The 10,515-nt window shown below is 32.9% G+C and overlaps 1 protein-coding gene across 1 annotated transcript in view; it reads right to left on the reverse strand.

Moving 5' to 3' along the window:
- Window positions 1-5,186: 5,186 nt before the first annotated feature.
- The window catches only part of LOC106475926 (rab11 family-interacting protein 4B-like), a gene marked incomplete at its 5' end in the record, with an annotated part of 7,593 nt that continues 2,264 nt past the window's right edge, over window positions 5,187-10,515 (reverse strand). Inside the window, 2 exons of the mRNA XM_013936601.2 lie at window positions 5,187-7,382; window positions 7,633-7,770. Coding sequence (XP_013792055.1) covers window positions 7,269-7,382; window positions 7,633-7,770 — 252 coding nt within the window. The remainder of the gene's footprint in view (window positions 7,383-7,632; window positions 7,771-10,515) is intronic.

Genomic DNA, 10,515 nt, shown 5'->3' on the forward strand with positions numbered 1-10,515 from the left:
TCTTTAAATTCCTATGTTAATAAAAGATAGTGAAAAATGCATATATATCACACTTGTATCCAAATTTTCAGAATATATTGAAAATACGCTACTTCTTACTTCATTCAAAATATTGAAAATAGATTTATAATGTTTCTGACACATAAATCTAAAATCAGAATCAACAAATATCAATTAGATCCAACGCCATAGCCATTTTGATGAAGGCATATGCCTGGACCGTAACACGCCCCCTGGTGGTGGCTCCATCTGCTATTAGGAAACGTTGTCCCTAATGATTTGAAAATGTCATGAAATTGGATTAGAACTTTTCCCGTTTTTACACTATTGAATAGCTTCGAACGTTTCTGTGCATGTAAAAATTAATATTATTTTACGAATGACAATAATTCTTAAATATCTTTGTAATAATACTTCACTTTAATAAGCGTAGTATTTTTTTAATGGTTGATTTAGCTTAAAGGATTTATTTCGAACATTTAGGCTCTATACTTTATCTTTTTAAGAAGTTGGGTAAATAATAGTATTAAGAAAGACTGGTTAACATGTTATTTCATGTGTTATTGATCAATACATAATTGTGCTACCTTAATGAATACAGAATAATACACTAGTATTGTTAAAATCAGTTAAAATAAAATAATATTGCTAAAATAAAATAATATTGTTAAAATCAGTTAAAATAAAATAATATTGTTAAAATAAAATAATATTGTTAAAATCAGTTAAAATAAAATAATATTGTTAAAATAAAATAATATTGTTAAAATCAGTTAAAATAAAATAATATTGTTAAAATCACTTATATATAAAATAATATTGTTAAAATCAGTTATAAATAAAATAATATTGTTAAATTCAGTTATAAATAAAATAGTATTATTAAAATCAGTTATAAATAAAATAGTATTGTTAAAATTAGTTATAAATAAAATAATATTGTTAAAATGAGTTATACATAAAATTGAATTGTTAAAATCACTTATAAAATACATAATACTGATAAAATCTAATTAGAAATAACACGAGTAGAATAATTCAGACGAACAAGAATCTAAATAAACTTGGAGAATACAACAAGTCTTGTTTATTTGTGCTGTGATTCCCCGGTAGGTAAGCGAAGGGATCGAATCTCGTATTTTAGCATTAAAAGTACTTCAGCTTGTTGCTAAATTACCGAGACGTACACTGCAAGTGTATAACGAAGTAATTCGAAGAACTCATAAGTGAAAGCAAAGAAGAATATGTAATAATATGTCAATCACATTACATGTGATATATCCGGTGTGTACGAGGTTTTTCACCCAATACTAGGGCTCACCAGGTTAGTCTGAACGCCTTACAACAATATGACTCAAGATCAAATGAGCGGGACGATAAAATCATTTAGTATGGTTTTGGCAAGCTCAGTTCCAGGAAAGTTATGATTGTAAAAGATGAGAAATCACACAAGCTATTCAGCTTATTATCACATCTCTAAGGTTGGAACAGCTGGTATATCTGTAGCCACAGCGTTTATTTAAGTACAACACAGAATTATGGGTGTTTTATAAAGCTATCGCTAACTTGTACTTTTATACGTACATATTTGTATACACTGCAGTTGAGTCAAGTCGCTCAAGTTCGATTTCGCTCACCGACCTTCTATCATTATTTACAAGTATTTTAACAGTTTATCCGAGGAGATTTGGGGACAATTTTCGCTCAAAGCTACACAAAGAACTGACAAAAATGAAAGGCTACTTCCATCAAATTGTTGGATTTAACCGTCACTCTTATAGCATATATACGGCTTCAGAGTGCAGCAACGAGACCTGAACAGGGAATCCTTGGATTCACATTGTGGAAACGTTAACCAATGGGCCACGTCCGACCAGATCCATTTAACTTTATTCTGATTGATATACATCTCCTGGTTGTAAGTCCAGAGACAAAGAAATCTTGATTTTTGCACCGAAATATAGCAAACCCTAACATAATGTTTTGGGCCACCACGTGCCTTGATTACGGCCTAGATACGACGCGTCATCGACTCCGCTCGTACCTGGAAGTTATCGACTTCAATCTTTGACCACTCCTTAATTAAACAGTATTGACTACAATTCAGATAAAGCTGAGGATAATGGACTATATTTCTTTCTAAAACATCTCATTCATTCTCGATATGAAAGTACTGTGTAGGTCAGTCTAGATGCTAAGGGAACCAGTTACAAACAATGTTAGCTGTATGGATGCAGACAATGCCAGTAACATCTGCTTACATTAATCAGATATGAGATGTCGCAAACACCGAACGTTACCACAAAGATATCGAAACTTTTTTATTTATGTTCTAGGAAAACATTATATTTTTTAGTTACTATAACCATTATGCATCAGAGTAAGATATAAAAACGCGTAAATTGACACTTTTTTCCCCATGGATTTCTCATGTAGTATCGTATCTGGATAATGTTTTCTTAAAAGCATGGCGATCCCTCATTACAACATGTTTCGTGGATTCTGCCTTTTAACTTTTTTTTTCTTAATTCCGTAAAGACAACCAAACCTCATCAGTAAAAGTCAAAACATCAAGATTCAGTTTTAATAGTCTTGAAACCTTTAACCCCAGTTAGACTTGTACATAGCTTTCACATCCTATGCGAGACAAATAGGGCTCGTGACTATTTCGAAATGGAAAAAAAAAAGAAGACATCGACAAGCACGTGACAAAATCATGGAGAGCATCCAACATCACATGATGCAAGAGTATCCATCTTCTACTGACAGTCAACATAACATATGGTTGTACTCAAAGATAGGTCGTATAATGCCTTAGTTTTACTCTATCTCACATAGGTGTGAAATTAAATGTATCAAAGACTGAACTACTATATCTAAAATCACAAAGACCACTAACCCGCATCTGCTATTTGGAGGTGCTTTCATCTAGCGATCGCCATGATAACTATGCTAATTAATTAATGCTATTTTTATATATTTTGAGTTCTAAACAGAAAACATCGTTCTAATTCCATTCTAAAACACTTGGAATTGCTAAAGCCGTTTAACATGCGCGATCTCTTCAGGTTCAAAAAGCTACAATTCTGTTAATTAATATTAAGTAATAGAAATGGTTACTTGAATGTTGTTATAGTTAAATAACATTACATCTAAAATCCATAGAAAGTAAATTATTACTTTGTTTTCATTTTTCCCTTTAACTTATTGAGATTCCTAAAAATTGTAAAAATTAAAATACTGCGATTGTTTCTCTTCTGAAAAATATCAGCATAAAAAAAACAGAAAGATTTATACAAGTCAGTAAAATGTATTATACAATTAAACTATCAAAAGTAGTTAATTTGGCTGTTTAATAATTAATATTAATAATTACGGATTGACACAATAATTTTTCTCCGCTATTTAAAAAAATGTTTGTTTGTTTTTAATTTCGCGAAAGGCTACACGAGGGCTATCTGCGCTAGCAGTCCCTAATTTAGCAGTGTAAGAGGGCAGCTAGTCATCACCACCCACCGCCAACTCTTGGGCTACTCTTTTACCAACGAATAGTGGGATTGACCGTCACATTATAATGCCCCCACGGCTGAAAGGGCAAGCATGTTTGGTGTGACGGTGATTCGAATCCGCGACCCTTAGATTGCGAGTCGAACGCCCTAACCACCTGGCCATGCCGGGCCCTTAAAAAAATGTTATGGTTTCAACAAATTTACTTAACTGCCGAAATTTTACGAATGAATTTTTGTGAATATGTAACAAAATTGGCCATCACTTAAGTATACCTAACATGAAAAGTATTGTCTCTATTTGAACTTGTACTCCAACCTGCAGTTATCAAGTGTACTATAACTATACTTCCCTCGCAGTTGATAATAAAAAATTGATAATTTCACCTTTCCACATCTAATAGAGAATGCATACTTATCAACTATATTCAAACATATTTTCTAAATAGTTTGCAGGTGCTATACGTATAGTTGCTACATCCTTGTAAGCGGATGCGGGAAGGTCAAATACTTTGATTATTCATCTTAAATAAATGCTGCAACCTTGTTCCATAGTGCTTATTTGGTTCTATTTATCATGTCTTTCTGGGTTGAGGTCGTATTCGTTCCAAACCATGATACAGTGACTCGTACAAGTTAGTGTTGTTGAGATTTATTTCTTTTGAAAACGTTTATTTGTAATGATAGTTGAAGTGGTTAGTCTAAGAATTGTGGGATACTGCACTAGGACCATGTTGAAAGCGTGTGTGCATGTTGGTGTGTGTGTGGGGGGGGGCATGTTTTGCTTTATCCCACTCTACCCTAGCACCTAATTGGAACTTTATAACAGAACTAGGAGCCGGCCAATAAGATAAGACTTACAATTACGTAGTATGGTTAAAGATTTTGTCGTATTTATACACTTGTGCTCATATTTCCTTTGCTGTCCAAGATCATTCTAATTCTATCTCTGCATATTTTGTGGTTACTTCAAACTTTCCTAATGAATATCATTATACCTAACTACCACAACCCAACTCAATCCAAACAAACGTATTGTTACTACTTAAAGTGTGTTCCTACCCAAAGTTTAACAAAACACGTGACTGCAAGCTTTCTTGTAAGTTTGAATGATGATTTTTATGTTGTAGTTGTTGTTTAATTTGGTAATGTTGAGTGAGAAAAATTATGGTGTTACTTGATTCTAAAATTGGAAAGGTTACTGACATATGAAAGCCTCGGGGGGGGGGGGCTTTTTTCCCAATTTTTTTTTAATTTCAAGACATTAGAATTTTCATTTTAGTCGATTTTATTAAAATATTATCTAGCTAAAGTTTTGTTTGTTTGTTTTGAATTTCGCGCAAAGCTACACGAGGGCTATCTGCGCTAGCCGTCCCTAATTTAGCAGTGTAAGACTAGAGGGAAGGCAGCTAGTCATCACCACCCACCGCCAACTCTTGGGCTACTCTTTTACCAACAAATGAGCTAAAGTTTACCAATATAAATTGGACAGTCAACAAACGAATACTGTTAGAGTTCAAATGTTATAATTTGTACCTAAATGAAGCCATTCTAGGCAAACAAGTCCTGAACTGGGATATCGTTCGTCTAAACTTCACCCAGTGTTAAAACCATTATTTACCTACAAGTGCAAAAAAGAATTATCAAAGAACAAGTCAGTGTACCCAATTTTTTTATTACAAACACAAAAACTGCAAGTGTTATTTATTGTACATCTATCACACTTTTGTTTTCACCATCTGTATGAAAGAAAGGAATGACTAAATTACATCTTCAACGCCCTTTAGTCAGTTGTACAACCACCCCCTGGCGGTACTGTAAGCATTTAAACATAACGAAGTTTATTACAGCATACACTACAGATTCTTTTTTTTATTACACAAATAAAAACTATGGTTATTTTCAACATGAAATAAAGAAACTTTAGGGTAAAAATAACATTATCTCAAGCTATTTTATCTTATTCTATTCATTTTAATAACCCAAAGTCTATAAGTATAAAAACAACGTTTTCTTTATCTAGTAAATTCTAAAATAAATAACGAGGCACAAAACTAAAGTTAAATAAAACAAAACATAGAATGGTTATTAATTTAAGTCTTAACGATATTTTACATCACGTAACCATTATTTAAATCTCAAACTTCAAACTTTCTATGGGAAACTTGGTCAAAACTCTGAAGATATAATAGCAATTAGAAATATTTTAAAATCTTATAAACACTTTGTTTAGTCGCATAAACAACAAAATATACTCACTATCTTCTACAATGCTGTTTATTTAAAGAAAGTTTTGGGACAAAGCTTAGGTCACGATTAGCATCTCGATTCTCAAAGTAAAATACAACATGATAAGAAAAGGTATATATTTAACAGTATCAAAAATGGCTGTCAACTCCTAAAACAAATTTGATTTCTCCAAAATTCAATTTACACTTTCAAGGAGCAAATAACAACCAGTAACTGACTTGGTTAAAAAACAAGTTTCTGTTAGTTGTTCATTATTTTACAACGTAATCAATACATCTTGTTTATTAAGTAAGAAACATTTTTTTAACGCGTGAATTAACTTTCAGAATTCTTCTATGAAATAAAAACACGCGTTTTGTTTTCAGTTTACATGACGGTTGTTTACGTTCCATTTGTTCAGTTACTCTTTTAACGTGCAAAATTTTAAAGGTAGAGAAAAATCGATAAAAAATTGAGTAATAGACTAGTATTTTAATTGATTTTTTTATTTTCGCTATAGAAGAACTGCTCATTGATTTTTATTCGCAGGAATCACCGAAGTTAGAATTACCACGTCCGTCTAGAAAGTTAATTCTTTAGTTTGGGTAAAATATTTTGACAATCATAATATTCAAATAGTTGGAACTATAATTTGTACAAAAAAAAAACAGTTTCATATTAATATGTACTTATTAGACAGTAAAGTACATTTTCAGACGGTAAAACATATATGATCTGGACAGTAAAGTACATTTTCAGACGGTAAAAGATATCAGATCTGGACAGTAAAGTACATTTTCAGACGGTAAAACATGTCCGATCTGGACAGTAAAGTACATTTTCAGACGGTAAAACATGTCCGATCTGGACAGTAAAGTACATTTTCAGACGGTAAAACATATATGATCTGGACAGTAAAGTACATTTTTAGACGGTAAAACATATCCGATCTAGATCCCGTGAAATTCTTACATCATCTCTGTCATCAGACATTATTATATAGCTGACACTACAAACCTGATAAATCTAAAGGCGTATCAGTCATATCGATAAATACAAGCCATTTAAAATGGCACTGCATGTAACGAAGTTAAATCTGTAATCAGTAAATACTGGTAGTTATTAGACTAAGTTGGTTTAAAATCATTTACTTGTAATGAACAAGGTAATGGCTTATGCTTCTCTACAAGTGACTTGGAAAATCTCTTAGCACGTCTGTTGTGATTACTTTAAAAGTTTAAATACTCAGGCAACTGTAACTGGTTTATTAAATACACAAATTTCAATGTAAACCAATTTATCATTCTTTGTAATTGCTTATATAATTCGAGTTTACAATTTTCACTAAACAAGTTATACGCTGCTCATCAAAAACTCTTAATCAATACAAGTTTGTCATGCACAGTTCTGAAAATTAGACACTCGCTTGCATACTATGGATATGACAGATGATTTGATTTTTTCCATTAGTTTAGTCTTTTTTTAATCATATTAAAAGTTACCGTTTCTTTTAAACTCATCCATTTGGATGACTCACTTGACTTCTAGGAGTTGAGGGTAATTTTCTACAATATTTAACAAAATTCCGTCAATATAATTTCTCAGCTTTGAATTCACCTCTTGATGTTCTCGTAATGCTTCCATGACCTACGGTAAAAAAATAAAAGATCAGAACTTTAAAGGCTTGCAGTTAACGTTGAAACTTGCTATTTATGTTAGGTTGAGAAAAAATATATATCATACATTATAGTTTTGTCACCAGTATTAATTTTTGGCCCTGTGTCATTTATCATTACTTTTTATATTACGTATCATCTTAATGTTGTGACCTGACCAAAACGTTAAACCACCCAGAAGGTAATCACTGTCTCGGTGAATCCAATAAAATAAAGCTTACCTCATCTTTGGACAGGTTTTCAATCTCCTCCGCTAACGTCTTGGTTTCTTGATGGAGGAGATTGCGACCTTCTAACACGCTGTTATTAAGTAACTGAAACTGAAGCTCTTCGTGGGTTTCTCGAAGACTTTGGTTTTCCTACGAAGATATATGTTGAATAAGAAAAACCAGCAGAATATTTACGACAATGTTTGTTTACCAATACTATATCTACAATCTTTACTGACAAAAAAAGGGCATTAGGATTCGGATTTTTCAGTGTGTATTAGTTGAAATAAGTTTCAAATTTTAATGGTAGATGTCTTAAAAGGTTTGTAAGTCCTCACATGAATCATGACAACTGAAGGTGATGCAAGACAAGGCGTTATATCCGGGCACTGGAAGAACATGAATCATGACAATTGAAGGTGATGCAAGACAAGGTGTTATATCCGAGCACTGGAAGAACATGAATCATGACAACTGAAGGTGATCCAAGACAAGGTGTTATATCCGGGCACTGGAAGAACATGAATCATGACAACTGAAGGTGATGCAAGACAAGGTGTTATATCCGGGGGCTGGAAGAACATGAATCATGACAATTGAAGGTGATGCAAGACAAGGTGTTATATCCGGGCACTGGAAGAACATGAATCATGACAACTGAAGGTGATGCAAGACAAGGCGTTATATCCGGGCACTGGAAGATGTTATAAACACGAAGAAACACATCAAGTGTTATTTCTCATTAAATCGAATTTTTGTTCATAAAATCTGAAAACCTACCATCATGTTTGTAAATCTGGAAAAAAAACACTATTAAAACGTATGGATAACAAATCAGAGATTCAATGAAGAAATTGCTGATACACAGGATTAACTGCACAGTAAAGTAGTTAATATGATGTAAAGTTGATAATCACCACGTATATTAGATACACTTTACAAATGCTTTAAGTTCAGAATCTTATAAATTTGTTTCTCACCAGGAGTTTTCGGAATTAGAAAAGTTTGACTTTTTAGGGCATGGAGAGCGACTGGGGTGACAAACATACTTGAAGAGACTTTTCTACTCTGCATTTGGCAAATTTTTACAATCCTATCGAACATGAAACATCAGTGATGCTGGGACAACAACTGGGAAGATTAAAGACTACTGTGAAAGTTGTATTCTGTCTGTCTGTTGATAACGCTTATTTTACGATGTTAAACTTAAGTGCTATACGGTCTCTTGATAAACAATTTTCGTCGATGCGGTGAACAAGGGGGAAGGTAAAAAAAACAATAAAATTTCATAAAACCTAGTTTTTTTATGACAAACACATTCACAGACTTCCTACACCATTCAATTTCTGTTCATTTTAAAACAAAACAATCCTTCAATTCGTATTTTATTTTTAAATGAATTCAAGGTTTGTTCTGACAAGCAGGCCCCCCTCATGGTTCAGCGGTAGGTTTGAAAGCTTATAACTCTAAAAATTGGCTTTCGATACCCGTGGTGAGAAAAGCACAGATAGCCAGTTGTGTTACTTTGTGCTTAATAACAAACAAGCTATCGGAGATTTTTTTACTGATTTTATTATTCAAATAACGTTCAAAAGACAATGCATTTATAGTGTATGTATGTATGTATGTATGTGTGTATGTGTGTGTGTATGTGTGTATGTGTGTGTGTAACACACACACACACACACACACACACACACACACACACACACACACACACACACACACACACACACACACACACACACACACACACACACACACACACACACACACACACACAACACACACACACACACACACACACACAATATATATATATATTTATTCTCTTCTACTTCCTTATTTACAGTTTTTCAAGTAGTCTATTATGTTATTAAATGCATTAATAACACTGGCTTCGTAAGATACAGTGTTAACTGCACTTACGTTATTTTTAGACTTATGTACGACTACTTTCGGATGGAATCGTACTCGTTTCTTTTGCTTAGTATGCGTCAGTTCCAGTTGGGTTGATATAGGACCTCTTGATCTGAGACTATAATCGTGGGTCACTACATCATCTTGTGTCATCAAGGAGGTACTAGGGATACTTTCTCAGTTACTTGGGTACTATCCTCATTGTTAGGGGTAATAACTGTTGTATCTTCTGTTGTTATTAACTTATCACCTAGTGTTATGTTATCTTCTCTTTCTACTCTCGGTATTTCTGGTTCTGGGTCTATTATTTCTTCATCATAAAAAGAAGATTCAAACTCACTTAAGTTATCAGCTTCTTCCTGAATACCCTTATCTTGTTCTGCTTGTTTCGTTTCTTGTTCTACACATTCATATTGATAAGGCTTATAATTCTTTACTTTCTTTAACCTGTTTACATGTACTAACTGTTTGTTCTTTCCATACATTTCTTGAATTTCATAATTAACTGGACTTGTTTGTTTCAAGACTCTAAAAGGACCTTTCCATAACTTTGCTAACTTTTTAGTATTTCCTTTTTTAACTATTGGTGTATATAATAACACTATCTCCTAGCTTTATATCACTGACCTGTGCCTTTTTATTTACTTGCTTTTCTCTACTTCCGGCAGCTTTAGTTAGATGTTTGTTAGCTATTTCAAATGCTTTTTGCATCCTCTGTATTAACTCTACCTTATAGTCATAAGCTATTGCATGAATGTTTTTTACTTAGGAGCCAATATTTCTTGCATATGTAAGATAACATCTCAACCATGCAGTGGAAAGAATGGACTTTCCTGAGTTGACTCGTTCTCAGCACTTATATGGGATAACAATAACAAGGGATCTGCTCATCCCAAGTTTTCTGATCCTTCTCACAATATTGAGAGATCATATCTAACAAAGTTCTATTAAATTTTTTTACTAAACCATTAGCAG

The sequence above is a fragment of the Limulus polyphemus genome, unplaced genomic scaffold (assembly GCF_000517525.1).
Source record: "Limulus polyphemus unplaced genomic scaffold, Limulus_polyphemus-2.1.2 Scaffold9450, whole genome shotgun sequence".
In the NCBI taxonomy this organism is placed as follows: Eukaryota; Metazoa; Arthropoda; class Merostomata; order Xiphosura; family Limulidae; genus Limulus; species Limulus polyphemus.